This window comes from Trichinella spiralis (genome assembly GCF_000181795.1).
Source record: "Trichinella spiralis strain ISS 195 chromosome Unknown Scfld6, whole genome shotgun sequence".
Taxonomy (NCBI): domain Eukaryota; kingdom Metazoa; phylum Nematoda; class Enoplea; order Trichinellida; family Trichinellidae; genus Trichinella; species Trichinella spiralis.
In genome coordinates this window covers 4,856,805-4,878,423 of record NW_003526945.1, presented here as the reverse complement: position 1 = coordinate 4,878,423, position 21,619 = coordinate 4,856,805, and the positions used below count along the sequence as shown (strand labels likewise).

At 32.9% G+C, this 21,619-nt stretch overlaps 6 protein-coding genes across 6 annotated transcripts; 3 read left to right on the top strand and 3 right to left on the bottom strand.

Moving 5' to 3' along the window:
* Window positions 1–3,222: 3,222 nt before the first annotated feature.
* Tsp_08853 (hypothetical protein) lies at window positions 3,223–3,656 on the top strand. Its single transcript, XM_003374078.1, is given in 2 exon segments — window positions 3,223–3,277; window positions 3,292–3,656. 2 exon segments carry the CDS (start codon window positions 3,223–3,225, stop codon window positions 3,654–3,656), a joined length of 420 nt encoding a protein of 139 aa, XP_003374126.1.
* A 716-nt stretch (window positions 3,657–4,372) lies between these two features.
* Tsp_08852 (putative SH2 domain protein) lies at window positions 4,373–8,244 on the bottom strand. Its single transcript, XM_003374077.1, has 9 exons — window positions 8,237–8,244; window positions 7,773–7,821; window positions 7,587–7,706; window positions 7,351–7,452; window positions 6,924–7,142; window positions 6,497–6,673; window positions 6,107–6,431; window positions 5,616–6,043; window positions 4,373–4,492 (listed from the first exon to the last, which is right to left on the bottom strand). The coding sequence occupies exons 1-9, from the start codon at window positions 8,242–8,244 to the stop codon at window positions 4,373–4,375; spliced, it is 1,548 nt and encodes a 515-aa protein (XP_003374125.1).
* A 799-nt stretch (window positions 8,245–9,043) lies between these two features.
* Tsp_08851 (calexcitin-1) lies at window positions 9,044–10,434 on the top strand. The gene is made up of 5 exons (XM_003374076.1): window positions 9,044–9,098; window positions 9,597–9,649; window positions 9,756–9,984; window positions 10,080–10,177; window positions 10,309–10,434. The coding sequence occupies exons 1-5, from the start codon at window positions 9,044–9,046 to the stop codon at window positions 10,432–10,434; spliced, it is 561 nt and encodes a 186-aa protein (XP_003374124.1).
* Window positions 10,435–11,011: 577 nt separating this feature from the next.
* Tsp_08850 (palmitoyltransferase ZDHHC3) lies at window positions 11,012–12,509 on the bottom strand. The gene is made up of 8 exons (XM_003374075.1): window positions 12,453–12,509; window positions 12,276–12,398; window positions 11,938–12,091; window positions 11,758–11,882; window positions 11,605–11,701; window positions 11,457–11,538; window positions 11,265–11,395; window positions 11,012–11,167 (listed from the first exon to the last, which is right to left on the bottom strand). The coding sequence occupies exons 2-8, from the start codon at window positions 12,368–12,370 to the stop codon at window positions 11,012–11,014; spliced, it is 840 nt and encodes a 279-aa protein (XP_003374123.1). The 5' UTR covers window positions 12,371–12,398; window positions 12,453–12,509.
* Window positions 12,510–13,560: 1,051 nt separating this feature from the next.
* Window positions 13,561–14,498, bottom strand: Tsp_08849 (inositol monophosphatase 3). The gene is made up of 3 exons (XM_003374074.1): window positions 14,432–14,498; window positions 14,139–14,234; window positions 13,561–14,012 (listed from the first exon to the last, which is right to left on the bottom strand). The coding sequence occupies exons 1-3, from the start codon at window positions 14,496–14,498 to the stop codon at window positions 13,561–13,563; spliced, it is 615 nt and encodes a 204-aa protein (XP_003374122.1).
* Window positions 14,499–14,793: 295 nt separating this feature from the next.
* Tsp_08848 (putative HECT-domain protein) lies at window positions 14,794–21,619 on the top strand. Its single transcript, XM_003374073.1, is given in 25 exon segments — window positions 14,794–14,993; window positions 15,327–15,372; window positions 15,656–15,678; window positions 16,143–16,176; window positions 16,353–16,385; window positions 16,615–16,651; window positions 16,738–16,778; window positions 16,825–16,876; window positions 16,936–17,074; window positions 18,344–18,468; window positions 18,493–18,591; window positions 18,725–19,166; window positions 19,223–19,385; window positions 19,462–19,513; window positions 19,561–19,651; window positions 19,707–19,832; window positions 19,887–19,962; window positions 20,045–20,205; window positions 20,290–20,415; window positions 20,433–20,484; window positions 20,525–20,799; window positions 20,867–20,987; window positions 21,047–21,151; window positions 21,216–21,312; window positions 21,447–21,619. 25 exon segments carry the CDS (start codon window positions 14,794–14,796, stop codon window positions 21,617–21,619), a joined length of 2,889 nt encoding a protein of 962 aa, XP_003374121.1.

Below are 21,619 nucleotides of genomic sequence, written 5' to 3'. Positions count from 1 at the left end.
CCCATAAATACCGTAAAATTGCTACTGATCATGTTCCAACATATAATGAATGTTCCTTATGAAAATATTTACTCAACGTACCACATCAGCACGTGAAAAATGAGCCAACTAATCAGCACTAATTGTTCATATGCGTTCATTCATCTCAAAACACTGATAATTTTATTAAAATTCCACCCACAGCAGAATTAAAGGCATTGTAAAAGCGAAATATTTTTAATTTGCAATTAAAATTTGTTCACGTAGAATTGTCAATTTCGAATCGCAAAAATAATTTTCCCAACTCTGATCAAATAAAGAAAAAAAACAGCAGTCACGTTTGCAGAAAAAAGCAAGTCAATATCAATAAGTTTTTCATGTTAATTTTCAATTGCTATGAAATATTTGCTTGATCAAATTGAATAATGAAACGTGAGAAATTGCACACAACTTTACAATTGTAGTTTGTTTATTTCAAATATCAACAACATCCTCTTGCTAGCTTGGTTTTTAAAAAATGCTTTTCAAAAACTAACCATATTGTGTTGTAAACTATTTTAAAATTTATACATTTCAAAAGCGCTGCTAAAAGATGCTTTCTTTGGAAGAATAATGCAGGTTGATGCTAGTTCAGTTTTCCGATGATTCACAAAGTGAAAATGAATTTTGCAAGTTTCCCACATAATAAGGACAAACTAGCTGAACATCCGGATGGGTTGGCTTGAAAATATTTTCTTCATCAGTCAGTCAGTCAGTCAGTCAGTCAGTGGTTCTAAGTTTGCAACGAATAGAAGAAAATTCTGCAGCCGAGTTTTCTTCTCCACTATTGAACAAGCAAGCACACAGAAAGAAAAAATTCCATTTTTTCATTCCACTGCTTTTAATTCGATTTGTATAAAAATAATAATTATATTAAAAAGTGGTTTGCTCGATATGAATTGAACATATTTTAATGGAAAACGTTACGCCTTGTTGGAGTGAATATCTTCGATGAACAAAGAGGCATGTCGTAGCAACTTTGGAAGGCAGGCACGAGTTGATAAAGGAGAGCATTTTTCAATCTTCCAGATAGAAATCAGAGCAACAAATATGAAAGTTGATTTTGTTATCGTTCCTCAGCGTTCTTTCATCTTACAGCTTGAACAATGCATAATTGTCAATTTTGCTTGATGACGCTGTTCGAACTGCTTAATGAAGTTGAGAAACGTGAAACTCTTTGTCCTTATTAACAATATATTTTCCATTTGTTGGGCAGGGTGAATTCAATTTCATTTTCGAATAGCACAAGTTCAGTTGATTTTACTTTCAACTTCCGGCAGAGAAAGCGAAAAATTACGAGAGTGTGAAATGGATGTGTTTGGCATAGCTGAAAATAAAAACGATCAACGTTTATGATTAAGCACCGTCGACAACTTTTCGAGTGGACGACAAGTGGAGGAGGATGTCAGCAGTGGGCAAAGTCAGCCAGCCGGTAGACAAGTTGCACATTTTATTATGAACAACAATTCGAGCTGAAATTTCGGCGCCACTACTTCTACATTTCAGTCAGTTAATTTTCCATCGTGATTTATTACTGTAGAAGCGATCTGACACGGCGGCGAAAGCAAAAACGCTCCTGTTGAGAGGGAAAGCCCTGCTCGCATCAGTTGTTCCGCGTATCATGTATCGTCTTCATTCAAAATATGATGCGGTATGTTGTTCAAACACGTCATCGACAAACCAATTGCATCGTTTGACAATAAAGCTTGAATGAAAGCTGTGCAAAATGAAAAAGCAAAACCCCTCTGCTTTCTTCTTCCAGTCCTCTTGGCACCAATTTGCAACCAATTTGCAGTATTCAGTTATGATTTTTTGCACTTGCCGGATTTTGTGTCCTTTTCCTCACTTTTTCATTATTGTTTTTTTATTATCTACACAACTGTCTTCTTTTGCAAGCATAAATGAAGTTAATTGCATTCAAAAAAACAAAATTAGAGCTCTTTGAAGAAACCGTCATCGTTGATGTCTATCATTTATTGCCCAGAGACATTTGGCAAATAATTAGATCCAAATTTCTGTTTTTCCCATTTCTCTTTGACAGATTTTATAATTACACTTTTTACGCTGTTCTGAACTTTCATAAAGCTTTCATTTGAGCTTGTGCTAAATTCCGTTCAGCATGCAATTGAAACGACCAAGTCAAACGGGAAAATAAACATGCGGTGCAGTGCATCATCATCTTTGTCCAAAGTTGACAAAATTGAATTTTTAATAATTTCCTACTGTCTTATTTTAAATTATATTTTTTATAACTAAATTCATTTGTGCATGTTAAAAAATGGTTTAGAGTTGAAAATATTTCAATAAAAAGACAATTCCATACGTAATTACTTGCCATCATTTGATAGTCATTTATCAGAATAGAAATTTATAATTCCGGAAAATAGCATGCATACTTTTCACCTCATAATTAGATAGATATGTTTAAATATAACAAAAATAGCAATTATATTTATTTTGTTTGCCTTTTTTTCAAATTTTAATCATAAAAACAAAACTTTTATACTGGAAATTACATTTTTTTGAAATATACAATTTATGCAGATTTATGCAATTTGACTAATTTCCAAGCAGTGCTGTAATGCGATTCGTTCACTTTGCTTCACTGAATATCACCGAATATTGAAATTATTTTTTGCTTTAAAAAAATATTATTAAATTATACTTTGAATGGTTTGTTACACGAAAAGTCATTTTTCAATAATTCGATTTAATAATAGGGAAATTTTGAATTGATTTACTTTTATTAATAAAATAATTTCAACTATCAATCAGTTAATTAGTTTTAGAGGATTGGAAAAGCTTTAAGTAAAGTGAAATTACAAATAGCCGAACAGCAACAACAACAACAACAATATTGGTTTTATTAAAATAATATTCAATCGATCCGTTGAGTTCAGTTTGGAATAAATAATCTGGTATTCTGAAAGATATGAAAGCGATTATTATTTTTTCTATTCAAGTGAATCCGATGACAAAGCTTTGGCACTGAGAAGAAATTAGCTGCTGATCTGATTATGGACTGTGATCATTTTACTTAAAACCAATCAAGTGTTGCAGTCATTGTCCCGGGCTCGGTCGGTAGAGTCGACATTTCAAGTGGACGCCGAATGGACAATGGTGCACTGGTGACCAGTGTTCAGGCGGCTTTTCTGTTTCTGTTTTTTTTTCATCAGCCACGGCTTTCAGGTGCCGTGGTGAGAAATGAAAATAGAAGCGGCGGCTCGGCTAAAACTGTCGTCGCATGAAAACGGTCAAGGTGTTGTTCTGTAGCGTGGTGCTTCTATCCCACAAAGGGAAAGTGGAAAGCGAGACAGTTTGGCGCTGGGCGAGTTTGTGAAAGCGTCAAAGCGAAGCCGAGTGCTTCAAGTAGCAAATGTATAGCTGTGGAATTTGGTCAAGTGAGACCACGTGCGTGGGCGGACCAGCTGGGAGCTTGGTCTGGATATTTGTTTCGGACAATGAGTCGACCACTAGCCATTTCTTCGCTAATGGTGTGCTTGTTGATCATACAAGCGACCGACCCTAATCCGCTTAGGCGACAAGGCCAACGGCGATTACTGTACAGAATTTATTTCGGCACATCGTTTTTTTCTCATTCTTTTTCTCATTGGCACTGTAGGGGTCGTTTCCATTGAACAGGATGATTATTACGTCAGCGTTGATACTAGCCGCTAGTTTGACCAAACAGATGGACACTGGTTGAATAGAATAGAAAATTGGTCCGTCGACTTTTTTTCACCTGAGCGCACAGACAAATTGGCGAGTTTGCTACCTTGTTACACGCTCTGACTGCTTCATGCTTGTGCCGGCTGGCCGGAAAAATAACCATTCGGCCAAGGTGTTCAATTTCATCGACCCCAAAGGGCTGCCCATTGAACGGCAATTGCTTTCAAAGAAAAGCTTTCCTTCTCAAACAAACTGTTTCCCAACTGTCAGCTATTTCATCTCATTTCAAATGCTGCTTTGTATTATAACAATTCTACAAATTACAGGTACACGTCAAATATACTACTGTATCTGATAATGTTGATCTGATTTGTTGTTGTTTCTTTGGACGTCATCCGCACGCGAAATTACTCCATAAATTTTGCTAATAAAAAAAATAAACAGAAAATTAATACTTAAAAAATCACTAAATAGTTCATTTTAATAAAAAAGCAACATAAAATTCTTAGCAGTAGAAAAAGCAATAGAAAGCTGTCAGTCGAAATAAAAGTAACGCAGTATAAATTTTAAAAATCACATATCAGAAAAATTGTACAGTATGAATGGCATTTGAAGATGTTGCAATCGAATTTCAAAATCACATCAAAGATGTGCGCAATTATTTCGTTCATTATTCGCATTCTCGTTAGCACAGAACACTTATCGGATGACCAGTATCAGGTTTCAGCTTCCAAATCGCTTCTTCATCATCATCATCTTCTTCTTCTTCTTGCTTCGACAAATATTTTTCTACTCTGTCGTTAGTCTTATTTTTTTAAAGAAAAGCTGATAAGATGTCAGAAATTTCAAATGCAACTTCACCATTTGCAATTCATTTTACTTCTTTTACACATTTCTCAGTTTAGCTGAACAGAATCTATTAACAGTAAAATAACAATTACTTTCAAATTAAACAACTACATAAACTCATAAAATATGCATGCAATATTGCAAATGACACGGCAATACGAGGCAGAAGATTTTGCAACTGTACTATTTTCATTATTCAACAATATATAATCATATGCGTATTAAATGAATGGAAAGTCTTTTTATCTCAGAACATTTGTTTCAATTGAATACCATGCTGAAAGCAATGATTTAACTGCTGTTCAATTAAATGATTAATAAACTGCGCAATCAAGAATGCAAACTATAAATTGAAAAGAATACCGAGAGTTTTTGTTAGCTTTTAGAACAAATTCTCTGACAAGATACAACAACATTAGCATTAATTGAAAAAATTTGAATAGAATAAACTGCACTTAATGAACTCAAAAATTATACAATAAATCATTTACAAATATATGCAGTGCTTAAAAATATGGATTATCAAAAATATTGAAAGAGAAGCATTGCTGTTGGTAGGTAGCTACAAAAATCGATACTAATATGCAGGTTAATTATTTCAAACCTGTTTATAATTTCTTTGCTGTCCATTTTATGTTGTACAAATAAAAATCTCCACAATAATTTGTTTTTTCTTTTCCATTTATACAAATGCTTTTTTGATGTTTGAATGAAATTGCTTGAAGTAAGAGTGCATATTTTACAAGTTTATCGATCAAAATACAAGAACCAGAAACAAAATTAATTAATTTTATTCAAAATTTTAATACTAGTTCATGACGTGATCATTTATAATTTATAATGATGATGATTTATAACGCAATGAATCAATCTCCAGCAGATATTATTATTTGCATGCTAAAAATTATTATGAAATTAATATGAATAATAATTTTCAAATTATTCGGTCAGAAAAACAATATGAGAAAGAACAATTACGTTAGATGATGAATTATTTAGGTAAGTTTGGATGATTAAAATCAAATAAACCTAGTTCATTTGCTGTTCTCTTTCGAATATGGATGTGAATCAAGTAAAACAGTGAGTCTTTGTAACGCCATTTCAATTGTTCCACGGTCAGATGGATTCGTCGCTTGACATTGACTGATTATCAGTTGTACGTCCGGCAAAAGGTCCGTAGACATGGGCAGACGCTGCCCTTTTAATAAATAATAATAAAGATTCATAGGGTCCTCATCCACAAATTCACGGAATGGATACATATATCCAGTAAAAATTGACCACATCAACATACTGGACATCCATAAGTCCGATTCAAAAAACCACTTATTGCATTTTATCGCTTCTGGTGGACAGCAGCAGAGTAATTTGCGGGGAACTTTCTTCACATCTTTTTCTGAAGCACTAATACAATACCGGAATCCGCCCAGTTTTACTGTTGGAAGTTCGAATTCTGGGCTTGTAAAAAGGAAACATTTCTTTGCAACAATGTTGCGATGGATTAAATCTAAAAATAGACAAACTTTTAGAAATGAATACAATTTTTGAAAAAATTAATTTTTTAAAGTACTTTTATCTTTTAGATACTTTAGGGCACTCATAATCTGCCTACTATACCGCAGTTTTTCATGAACACTCACACTATGGGTACGTATATAGTCGTGCAGGGTTCCGCGGTCCGCGTATTCAGTCACTAATAACGGACGGCACGTGAACGATGCTATACCATAAGCTTTCAATGTGTAATTGCATTTCAGTTGACGCATGGCACGCAGTTCGTCAAACAAGATGTTGGTAGAATCCGTTTGAATCGAGTTCAACGGGATTTTTATTGCCACGTCAGCATTTTTGCCCTTGTAAAGAAAAACTCCTCGAATCACATCTGAATCTTTTCCCTGAAAAAAGAAGATAATTTAAAAAATGTGAAATTTGAAAAAGATCATTTAAAAAGTTAGCTTACTATATTGATATTTTTTTCCAAATTAACAATATGGTGAGATTCTAACTGCCATTCCACGAATCGTGCTGGTCTTTTCAAGCGGACATTGCTGGTTTTGTCGATTGGCTGGCCACTTTTTACGTAATAATTAACCATTTCACTGACCGAGTTGAACATTAAAGAATTTATAAAGCAGCGCTAAAATGAAAATGGAATTTTTAAAAGCGATTGATAATAATAAATTGATAACCATTTTAAAAAGTAAGAAACTGTGCAAAGTTGTGAGATCTATTTATACAAAATATCTGTCGGAATGAATAATCAATTTGGCAATAATAATGAAAAGCACTCACAATTACATAATGTAACAAAAACTGTTCTTCAATATCTTATTTCCGAAATAACCCATAATAAATTAATATGAAAAAGATAAAATGCGCACACTTACTCCATTAATGTTCACGTCTATCATGTAATGAACAACTTTTTCTTCATGTTTGATGGATAAAGCTACAGCGCAGTAATCACCGCATTCGTTGGTCATACGCACGATAAAAGATCCATTTTCTTGATTTTTCAAAATTTCTTCTGCATCCAATTTTGGTAAGTAACCATGATAAAATGGTTTATTTTTCAACATCACTGGTAATTTATTCATGAGCAACTCCTACAGAATTACAAAATTATAAATACTGTAATATTTTTATTGTTTAGAGAATTATTCACTTTTATAATCAAAAATGAAATATATTATTGTCGAAAGGATGAAATATGTGCAAGAATTTTACATGTTAAATATTCATGAACTATGTGAAACAACTTTTCCATTTTTTAGCATGCTTCAGAATTTTTAAAAGTGTATTTTGTAAACCTACCCTTATTGGGTTTCTAGCCATCCATGAATAATCTCTTGAATAACGTTCTTCGCATAATTTGTCGACATTATTAATTCTGCTCGCTTGGTCGAAGATTCGTTTCTGAAATGTAACAATTCGTAACTGCTTATATGTGTATATGCAGAAATTTGGTTATCAAAGATAGGTCATAAATAGTGAAATCATTTTGATGCATATTTTTCGAACATTTTAAATACTTTTTTTATCATGCATACCTCAGATGACGACTTTCTCTTCTCTCTGTACACTCTTCCAACCAAGTGAGGTTTTTTCGTTTTTGGGAAGGAAACTTTTTCTTTTAAAACACGTCTGTCCATTGTTCTTTGTAAATGAAACTGAAAAAGATAAAAGTACAAATGCTTAAAAATATTATTTAAAAAAAGTACAAAGGATATTCATACCAGCACGGCGTTCTCGAAAGCAGTCGGGAAGTACAATGAATTTAATGCGCTAAAAATGTTATGAAAAATTGTTTAATGTTATTTAATTTAGAGTTCTTTTAAAGTGATTAGTCTTAAATTATTTTAAAGTCAACTTTAAAAGGCACTCTAAATTAAATTGAATATTGCTTATTTTCAAAAAATGAAAAATAATAAAAACAATTTTAGTTTGACAAAATTTTATTATTCTACTAGATAATTGTTTCACTTCAAAGGATAAAATTTCGCACAATTCCGCACACAATTCAAATCTATTTTTGACATAAATGAAAAAGTATTTATTTATTCAAAAAATTCATTCTAAGATTTCTTTTCTTATATGAATATTATTATTATTTATATTTTTTATATGAACATAATTTATTATTTTATGCATATGAGCAAATGCTACATATAAAAATATTTATACCTAATTAATAGAATACTGTATCATGTTAAACACACGAATATTTGTAAAATTTATTTCATCTCATTTAGTTAGTATATATTCATTAAAAACAAAAATATGAAAGAATGTTGTTGTTTATTTTCAATTTTATGTTTCACAATTAGAGTTGTTTTGTGAGCAATAATAATTTCGTATTCACAGTTTTTTTTTCAATATGTTTATTAAGTAGCGTTGTTGCTCTTTTGTCTGAAATTATTGTGCAGTCGAAATATTAATATTCGATACATTTTGTTGTTTTACACTGAATACATTTCAGTGTTTTTTAGAAAAATTTTTACATGGCCACGGGAAGGTGTGGAATAAGATTTATTTATTTGTCTAGAATGCATCACTTATTGTTGCGCAAAATGATGAAGTGAAGGAGATTTAAATTTTTTTTAAACAGTATATTAATAAACTTGCTAGTAATTTGTCTGCTTTTGAAACAGTGAAGCTGACAAATCGGACGTCATCATGCTATCTGGATTGCCAAGAAATGCTTGAAAACTAGCAAGCATAAAGTAAATAATTTGACTGAAGAAAAATGTTCATGTTGAAAGCCAGTTTCTGTTGAAAAGGTGAAAAACACGCTAACACACGACGAAAGCTAGCAGGTAGTAAAACTTTTCCACATAATTTAGAATTTTACACATAAATTGAATCAAATATTGTTTATTGTGATGAATAGTTTTGCATTCATTTTGTTTATATAAGTGAGGAAGTTCTGTATTAGTATGTTATGCAGGAAGAATGGCTCCAGAACGCAGGCAAGTCGGAGCCGGATGTTGGCCCATTAAAATGAGAAATGCCGAATGAGGAGCATGAAACAACTGTTGTCAATAAATGCTGTTGTCCGGCTGGTCAGTGTTGAACATGCAGGAAAGAGAGGATCAACGCCATGAGCAGTAAAATCCAAGCTCGGACTGACTATGCAGTTAATTTCATCCAACTGGCCTGTGTGATCATTTGAATGGCTTAAACAACGGTGGAGCGCGCAACTGGTCACACTTGTGTTCCACTCGTCAACTGGACTTGTTGTGGCGAAGTTTCACTTTAGCATTTTGTGCTTCTACGCATTCAGTTGCTGCTTGAACTCGGTGAAGAGTGTTTGCATTATTTCATTTGTCGAACGTTTAGCCATGGTTTGTGTTTCTGTGTGTATTGTACAATTTTTCAATTAATATAAGTGGTATTTCTTTTTTTTTTAAATAATTTAAGCCGTCCAACGAAGAAAATGCATTTGCTGATGTGCATCCGTTTTTGTTGTCCAAGTGGAAAAGCATATTCATAACTTTTTTCGGTTTGATCGTTGAAATTTGAATGTTGTTATGTTGTTACCTGAGGAGAATTGATTTCAGACAGCAACAACAGCAAAGAGATTGATTGGAGTGATTTTTACTTGATTACGAAGGTAAATGAAAAATTTTTTTTACCATAAGTGGTTTTCCTTTTTGGATATTGCAAATTGTGTAATTAAATTTGCATGCGTTGGTTCACTTGTCGGTATTCGAATTCAGCGTGTTGGCGATTTGTACGGAGTCGACTCGGAACAGATGCGACTGACCAGAAAACGTATGCAACCGTTGTGGGATGGTTTGGTCGAGTTGGCGGATTTGAACAAAGATGAAAAAATCCAACTGGCCGAATGGGTGGACTTTTTGAAACGATGCGAAAATGGCCAAAGTGCGGAAATGCGTTGGATTCAAGAATACATGAATTTCATTTTTCAACTTTTTGACGTCTCTTGTTTGTCGTTTTTTCTTTCTTCCTTTGAAGAAAAAAGCCTTGCTTGGCTTTGTCGTCGTTCGAACACCATAATAACTTGAGCATCACTTTTGCAGGCGATGGAAAAATCGACTTTCCCGAATACGTCGACGGCATGAAGACCTACGGCGTGGCCGAGTGTACGGCCAGACGAGCGTTTTCGCTGATCACTGACGTCAGTTGTTTCCCATAAGCGGTGCATGCTAATAAGCAAACAATTTTCCCCCAACAAATTGCCCCACCCTCCCTCTGTGTGTGTGTGTGTGTGTTGCCTCGGTAGTTGATGTGCTTTTTCCACAATTTCAGGCCTGCGACCACGATCACGCCAAAGCGTTCTTCGACAAGGCGACGTTCAATAATCTTTGGAAGCAGTATTTCTTCTCAAAAGACAAACTCGCCACTGGAAATCACCTGTTTGGCTTGGTCGAATGAGCAGAAAGTGGACATACATACATACATACATACATATATATGTTTTGCCTTCTTCAAAGAGAAGATGCATTCATCGGATCGATGATGAAAGCGCAAACTTTTTTTAAGCTTACATAACATGTCTCATCAATAAATAGTAGCAAAATGGTCGAATTGGCACAGAAATTATCCATATGTGTAATAACGTTTATTGATCATTTCCGCTTTAATCGACACAAATAAAAGAATCGAAATTTGCTAAGAATTGCTTTTTCACGTTCTGTTTGTTTTCACGTAGTGCTTTTTTTCCAAATCTGCTGACAACAACAGACGGCAATGGAGACGACGATCGATCGGATCGATGGACACAAAACTGTGGTGGAGGAAAAATACCCGCATTTCGAAGCGACCGTTCACAACAAAAGACAAATCAACAAACGCACGCATGGACATTTATGAACAGAAAAAATTCAATTCAAAAAAGCCAGCACACAAAGATAACACACTGACGATTGGATTTTTTGACACTCCATTACAAGTATACATACAGAAACAACTGACAATGAGGTAATGATGAATGCGATTCTATTTTCTCTGTTCAGACGGTGTATTCGGTTGGTTTCAGCGTATTGAACGGCACTGAAAGCGGATTAAGCCAAGAAAGCGACACTTTGGACCCAAAAACAGCTTTCACGCTTGACAAACGATTTCGCTTACTCCAGGTACGCCTACCACGTTTCATCTGTTCAATTGTCTGAAACATGCAAACATCAATAATAGCACAACTGCAAAAAACTACAAAATCGCCCGTATATATGCATAATAACAAAGAAAAGAGAAAGTCAAACTACCGTTTCGTCGTTGTATATGGCGTACATCTGGGTGCAAAACATAATGATTGTGAACAGGGCGAATAAGAGCGCTTCGCACAACAAAATCACCAAAATGAACGTAGTCTCTTGCGGTGAAAAACGACTACAACCTACAAGTGAAAAAAAATATTTGGTGAAAAATTATTTTTAATATATTCATCCTTCATTCACCTTTCCAGTCAACTTCTAAACAGCGAAGAAATTTCCACACCCCCCAATATATAGCATGGCAAGAGATTAACGCTATGTAAAACTGCAAGGGATGAAATTTAACGAGCAAAATGAAAATCGCTTGAAAAAATCAAACAATAATTCATACTGTGAACAAAACAAAAAATTTCTGATTGCCTTCACCGACACAATTGTTTACCCACGGACAGTGATGATCCATTTTTCGAATACAACGTTGACAGATGCTTGAAACAAAAATGACTTTTATTTGTGAAATGCAAATTCAAATTTAAATTCACACCTGCAGTGATGAGCGCGCTCGGGTTTGATGCTGTAACACTTCCCACATTTGTAGACAGTTTCGCCTCGTTTCAAATTCAGCAACTGCATGCTCTCTTCTGATGCATTTCCTTTAGGAATGGCACCCTAATGAAAATACCATTTTACTAACAACTAACAAAAACAAATTTTCACAACGCACAGGATCTGTAAGCATGGTTTTTACGTGACTGATCAAAGCTAGAACAAGTAAAACGTGGAATACGGCACAATTGACAAAACTGTGAAACCAATCATTCGGTGAAGAATAGGATAAAACACCGATTACTGAAAATTCTCCAAATGCCAAGAGAATCCTAAAAAGGATAAACAAGTTCAAAAAAGATATCATTCAAATTACTGATTAAATTCAAAAAAATTATACAGTAACAGTAAATATTTCCTTTAAGACTAGTAATCAATGCGTAAACATATGATCACAAATAAAACTTCAGTAAACTGATGAATATTTAAAATTATTCCCTTCTCACTTATGCATACCATGTAATAATTACGCAAGATATTCCACAAGCGTCATGTACGCACCAACTTTGGTTAGGGAACAATGCCGCTGGAAGCATACAATGAAATTTCATGTTTCAAAAAAATTACACCTAAAGTTCCCTAAAATAAAAGTACATAATTATGCGCATCAATACTGCACACTTAGTGTTTTACTAAAAACTAAAGTAACAATTCGACCGTTGGCAAAAGATGATTGAACTCATAAACTACTGACAACCAACATGAGTTAAAGTTGCTCATCTATAGAAACTACAGTATTATAAGAACCCGCAAGTCTTACTTTAAACTGTAATAAACTGAATATTGATATGCTACTCAATTTTATCAGTGACGTATTTTTAAATTTTAAAATTAAAATTGTTTTATTTATTTACTTATTTTGACTATTATTATATATTAATTTATCTTATTGTTTTCTATTTTTCATTTTATATTGATTTATGTTTTGGTCAACCTTGGACACAGTTCATGCCATTGTAGCGTCTTTTATTGGACGTTCACTATTGGATATTCATGCTGTTATCCAATTGGTAATGCTTTTCAGGAGTGCAAAGCAAAATCAGTCAGTGAGGATGGGTGCATTATAGAGTGGTATGACTGCCTAATGAAATAATGTTGCAAACGACCAATAGGAAAACGTCCAATGAGATAACGCAGTCAACGAGCAATAAGAGAATGTGTTCAAAAGGCTTTATAAAATAAAATACTTATATAGTATATAAATAAAACCTTATTTTAATTATATATGAATTTGGCTGTTCATTTCCATAGCTATTTTTCCCTCATTTTGAGATAATGGTAAAAACTTACATCACAAAATGAACAAATAAATCACCTTATAATTTCAAACTAAAATACTGCTATTGAAAATAAGGTGATAAATTAAAATGTGCTGACTTTACTCCTTTTCTAACATTATAACAAGAAACAAATTTAATCCGAACACTGTTACTGTACTTCAATTGATACATGAAAATCATTAGAATTACCAAAACTAAATTTTTTGAAACTTTGAATTTTGCAAATAAATTATATTTTGCATACATTTCGAATTGCAGTATTTGATTTTTAAAATGAATAAAAGGTAAAAAGTTTTTAATTTTATCTTTATTCCAAAACTAAACATACTAATTACTCTTGTAAGAATCGGTGTAGATATTGAAATAAGTAGCGAAAATAACTGCTTAAAATTTTTATCTATAACAAGACTCATATAACAAATGGGCTTAAGTCAACAAATTGATGTCAATTTCAATAATAATTAGTGCATAAATATAATCGATGACAATGAAGGCAAAAGCTTTGATAGATAATAGAAATGCTCATTCATAGTGACCAACAGACCAGTCTTAAATGTTTCGCCTGAAGAGGGCAAGTAAGACAAATTCTTTCCAGTAAGATCTGTCATACGACCACCTGCAGAGTGAATAATAGCATCAACGGCACAAACATCCCATTTTTTCATTGTTGTTGTATGTAAATACAATCCTGCCGAGCCATTCAAGACGCGCAAACCTTTATAGCCAGACCCTCCAGCTTTTTCTATACGCCAGGACTTTCCAAGTGCAGCCTCTAAAATTTTCTCCGCACCTCCAGAATGGGTGCGCGAAATCAACGCAATTTTGCTTATGCTGCTTTCTATATCGATCACATCCATTCCATTCTTTCCCATTGAACAATCAGGAAAACAACCATAATTGGATACACTCCAAACTAAAATATAACATTAATTTATTTCACAAAGTTATGATTAATAACGTTGTTTTGAAATTATTCATAAATAAAAAAGACATACATAACGTTTCAAATACTTTATACAATAAAAATAACAAAATTTACTAGTTTCCGATGTAAAGGGACGATGAATAACTCCAAAAACAGGCCGACCTTTCACAGCGACGCAGATCATAACACTAACACTTTCCAATATGCCTTCTAAAAAGTACTAGAGATTTAAATGCGCACATATCTAAGTACCAACACTTTTCAAACTATATTACATATACATAAGCACATGTATTATGAGTTCTACATATGAATTACTAAATTTATTTTTGAAAACGTTATAGACATTCTCAACTCATCTAATATACACATGCATTCTTTATTTTATGAATAAAAAGCTGTCTTACCTATCAGTTCCTGTGTTCCATCTAAAGGATCAATCCATACAGATATATCAGTAATTTGAACTTTCATTGATGGAAAGTTTGCTAGAATGTTTTCTTTTGATGCAAACTTTTCATAATATTGAGATTTGTAAAAATCAAATTTTTCATCATCCACTTTACCCCTTTCTTCAGAAATTATCTGAAAGCAATAAAATGCAATTTCAAATACATAGAACTGAACGTATACTACCTTGATATCTGGAAAACGTGAAAAGGATTCGATTATTAACCGATTGGAAATAAGATCCGCCTTTGTTAAAAATTCTTTCTTTCCATTTTCATCCCAAGATTTCAATTTAAGCCATACTTTTCCATCTTGATACATGTCAGCAATGGCAAAACCAGATGTTTCAGCTGCTATCAAGCATATTTTCATCAATTCATCAATGTCAACTGGAAACGAATTTGTAAAGTCCAAGCTATCGTCAAAAAGAAATCGAAAACCAAAAAACACAAGAATTAAACCAGTCAGAATGAAAACGTTATACCACCGACACCGAATAATCATGGTCGCGTCACCGAAGTTGAAAAAATAAATAAAAAATACAATAAGTAAATATACAGAAGTTGAATAAAGTTCATGCAAGAACAAATGTTGCATATCTTTCAATCTGAAAATAAATGATAAAAATGGAAATAAAGGCTGTTTTTAAGTTATTTATACAAAAAGCAAAAGTTATTTTAATTTTATAACGTGACATTGCGTATTATTTTAAAAGTATGAATATTTTGTATATGAATCATTTCACATTGTTAGGAAGTTTTTAGGAGCATTTACATATCACAAATGTTCATTGATAAATAAATAACAGTGCTATATGTACAAATAAAAGTTGCATGTATTTAAATTTTTTAGGAGTGTTGTCCAAATAATAGTAGCAGATATGAAATTAAACAGGAATGTAAGATATTGTGTCTACATAAAACAATGAAATTATTAACATATGTTGTTAAAAGTTGAATTTTATAGTTAAAAACTTGACATAATTAATATTTGTTTTAAATATACTTTTTCAAAATCAGCTTCGTCATCCTTCACAAATATAGAAAGAGATATTTCGACATTAATTAATTAATTATTATGAAATTTGAAAAAAATATGCCTTTTGATTGTATTTTTTTCTTATTATAGAGCACCTTGATAATTTTAATAATTTAATTTGAAAAAATAATACAATTTTTTAGGTATTACAGTATGATGTACAGAAGTTTTTCTGATGAAAAACGAAAACATGAGCGTTTATTTTTAATCATTAAATAAAATAAATAAATATAAATAAATATAAATATAAACAAAATAAGTAAATAAATTGATATTTATATATACATTTAAATAACATATTGCTTTGCTTAAACTATTTAACTATGTCAGATTTAATCTGATTTACTGGTGTGAGGGTTCTGTATGCTTCTCACTTTTTTATTGTAATTGTTTGTTAGGTGAGTTCTACACGTATGTACATAAAATAGGTTTTACAAACATGAAATTTACTATCGGCAAAATGAATTTCTTTATTTCTACTATTTACGACTGTTTATCGACTTTCTTACTTCTGACTGGTAAATGTGATGACAGTGTTTTCCTTCAACTTATTTATTTCCATACAAATATATTTGACTCATTCATTTTAAAAATACGTTGTTATTCTGTTAAACACTACATCAATATCAGATGTAACTTGCGTAGTAAAAAGGAGGCAGCAATTGTATATGAAAAATCTGAAATATTAGTACTTTGGAAATCTTGTATTTATTTTGTTAAGTGATGAACTGTTTTCATTAAACTTTAAAATTTTGATATAGATTTCTTGAATTTCTATTGTTTTCACGTACAGTTTTGCGGCTATTTTATGTGATTCAGCATCATACGAATTATTTTCAGATACGTTGCTGTAAAATAAATGATGGACATTGCGTAACTTAAACTTTATTGTTCATCTTATACTGCTCTTTGTTTTTCATTTATGTTGTTTATATAAAAATTATTAAACGTTATGATATTAATTTCTGAAACATTAAAAAATTATATTTATGATTATATATGTATTTTTATTTTGATTTACTACAAAGGAAATTTTTATTAATGCAGGTTCAAATTTACAGTAATTTCCTACAGTATTTGTTTTTGTATTCTTTTGTTGCAGTTGTTAGTTTCTGTTGTGCGCTTGCTGTTCTTTGTCGGTTTTTAGTATTCGTAATAGACGTTTCTATTTGTTAGTTTTTGTTAATTTATGTTTCTCCATTTCATATTTATTTATTTTGTTTAGGCATTCCTACTTTTTTGTTCTTGAAAAGAACTTTCCCAGTGGTTTTTGACGTTGTCGTTTCATCATTATTATCATTATATTACGTAGCTGATCATGGATAGCAGTGGTTATGGATGGAAATGCGATGCATCTTTTGTTGGTAAGCTTCTTTGGTTGTAATATAAATATATTGGAAATTTCTTCATTTGTTTTGTTTAGTTCATTCTGGAAAATTATTGGAAAGTAACTCACCGAAGCGTGACACTTATCTGAAAGTTTTGGTTGACGATATTAGATGGTTTCAGTCAGATATTTGTAAACAGTCTTCGTCACCTTCGTGGAGTTTGAATTTTCAGAGGTAAGTTTTTTACTGAATAAGTATGTAATTGTTTTCACAATATTACGGTCTTCAATTTATATTGATTCGATCAAGAAAATTTCTTCCTGCTTTAACTGACACTTATATTAGTTGAATTTTATTACAATTTGGATGTTAGGTAATGTTTTCAGTTCTATTTTTTAAACAGTTGTAACTGATGTGTCAGTCGTAGCAGCTAGCTGTTGTTGACTTATAGGTGTTTTGATATCTGAGCTTATAAATTTCAGATAATTAATTTTGAAAATTAAATTTCAATTCCATAGACTATGAAGGTTTTTTCAGTTGGCATATGAAATGTGTATGATAAGTTAGGTATATTATTTTGCCACTTGGTTAATGGGCTAACAAAATTAAAAATGTTTGTGTATCTCTAGTATCCGGTTTTTTATAGTTGTATTTGAGTTTGTTTTTTTTTGAAGTGCCGTGAAGCACCAGCTAGTTTTTTATTGTTGAAAAATTTTACTGGTTTTTTCTTAAAGGTTTTATCATGTTTTACAAGTTTTTTTTTCAATATTGAAGCATTTTTTTGGATGTATTGGTGGCACTATTTTTAATATGATGTATTTTCATTAAATAACTGAAGTTTTTATTTATTTTCAACTGTCTTTTAAGTGTAATTTTGAAAAGAAATCAGATTTCATTTGTTTTTCATGTTGAAAAAATTAGGTAGCGTTAATTTTCTTTGGTTTTCTTTAGATTTCAAATTGCATGTGTAAACTTTAAACTGTTTGTTACATTGTTCTAGAAGGAAAATGTATTGGCGTTTTTGTAATAGAATTTTTTTTATATGAAATATTTTAAATGACAGATTATTTTAGTAAATTTGGCACTGAATGAAATCACTATAGGATTAATAATTTGATTAATAATTTTTTTGGAAAACAAGTTTGGATTGTTGCATTTGCATTGTATGGTTCAGCGTGTTAAATTATACGATTGACTTCATTTTTTCTCTTTTGCTAATAATCTAAATGCGATTTTCATTTTTATTGAATAGCATTATTTATAAGTGAACAGAATTGCAAATTTTAGTTGAGCTGGAAGACATGTTTCAAGTTAGATTGAATTTTATTTCGATTGCTGAGTTTTAACGATGGTAAATTGGATTGTAAAGGTAGCTTGTACAGAGTTGTGGTACTGATATGACTGAACATTGATTAATTATAACTGTTTTCAGAGAATGTTTGTATATTTACTAAAAATTATAATTGTGAATTTTGAGATGTGAGATTAGAATTTTATTTTTAGTATGTGCAATAATGATTCGAAGGTGAAGTTTCGGTTGATAGAAAGACGTGGAGAGGAAGAACAAATTTACGGTGAAGGCAGCATTGAAATTTCTTCTCTGAAGTCTGCGGTTGCAAATGGCAAACGTAATTTTATGCATTTTCATTCAGTTCTGTTCATGTTTAAAAATACTGCTTGCTCTTTTAGTGAAGATTTCAAAAATGATCGTGGGAATTCAGAAAATTGGCAGTGGGGAACGGATTGCGGAGGTAAAAGTTAGTATTCGAGGGAATGTCGTATACATTTATGGAAAAGAAGACGAAGAAAGTACGCTTAGAAGTTTTTTCGTGTTGAACGATTTGAAAGTTGTACTTGATTGTTTTTTTTAATATTTTTTTCAAGCTTGTTCAAAGTGTGAATTTGGTGAAGAAGCACCAAATGCTGACGGTGTTCGAGCTAGGGATAATGCGGAGTCATTTTCCCACAGTTGTCGGGACAGACGATTGTGTTGTGAAAGTTATGAAACTCCTGCGCTCACTGCAGCTTTGGATGACTGTGCAGCACTGGTGACTGATCTACGTGTGAATGAAGAACCGACGGAAGCTCCGCAACGACCATGGCGACGACGGCAGTTTCACGCAGCCGCTACAGGACAAAAAGCAGAATGCGAATCTGCAGACTGCACCACCGATTCGTCGGTTCATTTGGTCGATGAAGCTGTGCAGCAGTCTTTACCAGCTGGATGGGAAGAGCGCTTGGATGGTTTTGGACGAAGGTATTACATTGACCATAATACGATGAGTACCACTTGGGAAAGGCCAATCAATGTACCTTTGCCTCAAGGGTAAGCGATGTTTTATTTTCTGTCTTTTATGCAAACTGTACATTTAATTTTAATAGTTGGGAGTTGCGGTATGATCCATTTGGTCGGGTTTATTATGTTGATCACAACACTCGAACGACAACTTGGCAACGACCGACTCAGCTGATGTTGCAAGCGCATCAACAATGGCAATCGTTGCGCGATGAAGGCCACATTCGATGGCAACAGCGTTTCCTAGATGTATCGCATTTTATGCACAAATTTTACATTTTTATAATATCATAGTAATAATAATTTTTTGTTGTTGTCATTTCAGTCTTCTCATGTAAATCTGACGCCCAACGATGCGCAGTTGCCCGAAGGATGGGGTTTGTTAGATTATTTGTGCGGCTGTATTTTAATAGTTTTTGTTTAGAACGACGACAGGATCCAGCAAGTGGACGCTTTTACTATCTTAATCACAATACCCGTACTACTCAATGGGAACATCCTCTTCAGTCGAACTCGTAGCTTGTTGACTGGCATGAATGAATTTGCTTCTAAAATAGTAATTTTGTTTAGTTTGTTATCCGAAGCATTGCCTCCTGGATGGGATACCGGTTACACTTCAGAAGGTATTCAGTTTTTTATCGACCACAACACCAGAACTACAACATACAATGATCCTCGTACGGGTCAACCGACACCGTGAGTGCTTTTTCTGTTATTGGTTTTTCATTCATATTTGCTTTTTCATAACAGAGACACTTTCGAACGAATTAACCTGTCTTCTCAGTCGTTTTCTTCGAAGATAAGTAGATTTCGTTACAAGTGCATGGTGAGTATTATAATTTTAGTTTTGTTTGAAAATTTTGAGAAGAAATAAATTTTCTGTGCATATGTTTTAAATTTCGTTTCAGTCAAATAGTTTGTCCAATTACGTGAAGATCAGCGTATCCAGAGACGACGTTTTGGAGGATTCGTTATCTGAAGTGATGCGGAAAAATCCGTTAGACTTGCGCCGTCGACTTTTTATCAACTTTAAAGGTGAAGAAGGATTGGATTATGGTGGCATTGCGAGGTGAATAATTTTTTTTTCATTACTTTATCGAGAATTCTGAAATATTGATTCATATTTTTATTGTCAACGTCGAACTTATTTCAGAGAATGGTTTTTTGTGCTTAGCCATGCAATTCTGGATCCGATGTATTGTTTGTTTGAGTATTCTGGAAAGAATAAGTACAATCTGGAGATCAACCCGGCATCTTATGTAAATCCCGATCATTTGAAGTATTTCAAATTCGTAGGTCGCATAGTAGCAATGGTAAGATGCTAGCTGGAATGTGTGCAAAAGTGGACGTCAGCATTCAACATGAACATCTCTTTTGTGTGGTTATAGGCTTTTTTTCACTCGAAATTCATTTACAACGGTTTTACGATGCCATTTTACAAGCGAATGTTAGGCAAGCGGTTGACTTTGGAGGATTTGGAATCAGTGGATCCGGAGTTTTACAATTCACTAAAATGGATGCAAGAGAATAATGTCGACGAAGCTGATTTGGGGCTTTACTTCACTATGGACTACAGCTTGTTGGGAGAACATCTGAGCGACGAATTGAAGCCAGGCGGAAAAGAAATTAAATTGACCGAAGAAAACAAAGAAGAGTATTTGAAGTATGAGAATGGTTTATTTTATTCTTATTTTCTAGATGTGACTGTGAGTATTTTTTGTTTTTTTTAGCTTGACGGTTGAATGGCGTTTTAATCGAGGAATTCAGGAACAAACCAAGGCGTTTTTTGACGGCTTCAACGAAATATTCCCGATGGATTGGTTGAAGATCTTTGACGAACGTGAATTGGAGGTGCTTTTTATAATTAAAAAAAATGTTATTTCTGCTTTTGGTGATATTGTTTTTTGCAGTTGTTGCTCTGCGGGATTCAAAAGATCGACATCGATGATTGGGAGCGCAACACAGTTTATCATCATTATACTCCTGCCAGCAAACAGATTCAGTGGTTTTGGCAGGTAAGGGATATTTATTTAGATGCATTTAAAATGCTTGGAAATATTTATTACTTTATTGTTTCAGTTTTTGCGCAGTGCAAGCAACGAACAGAGGGCTAGAATGCTGCAGTTTGTCACTGGAACTTGTCGCGTTCCTGTAGGCGGTTTTGCGGAACTTATGGGTAAGATTTATCAGTTCAGACTTACTGCTTTGTAATTTATTCATTTATTTTTATGTAATTTTTAAAAATGTGTAATTAATTAATTAATAGATTATTATTAATGTTCCTGTTTTTTTCTTATTTCTGATTTGCAGGTAGCACAGGACCGCAGCTATTTTGCATTGAAAAAACTGGCAAAGAAGTTTGGCTGCCGCGCAGTCACACATGCTTTAATCGTTTGGATCTGCCGCCGTATCGCTCTTACGAGCAGTTGTGTGAAAGATTAACCCGAGCGATTGAAGAAACTGAAGGTTTTGGCAATGATTAG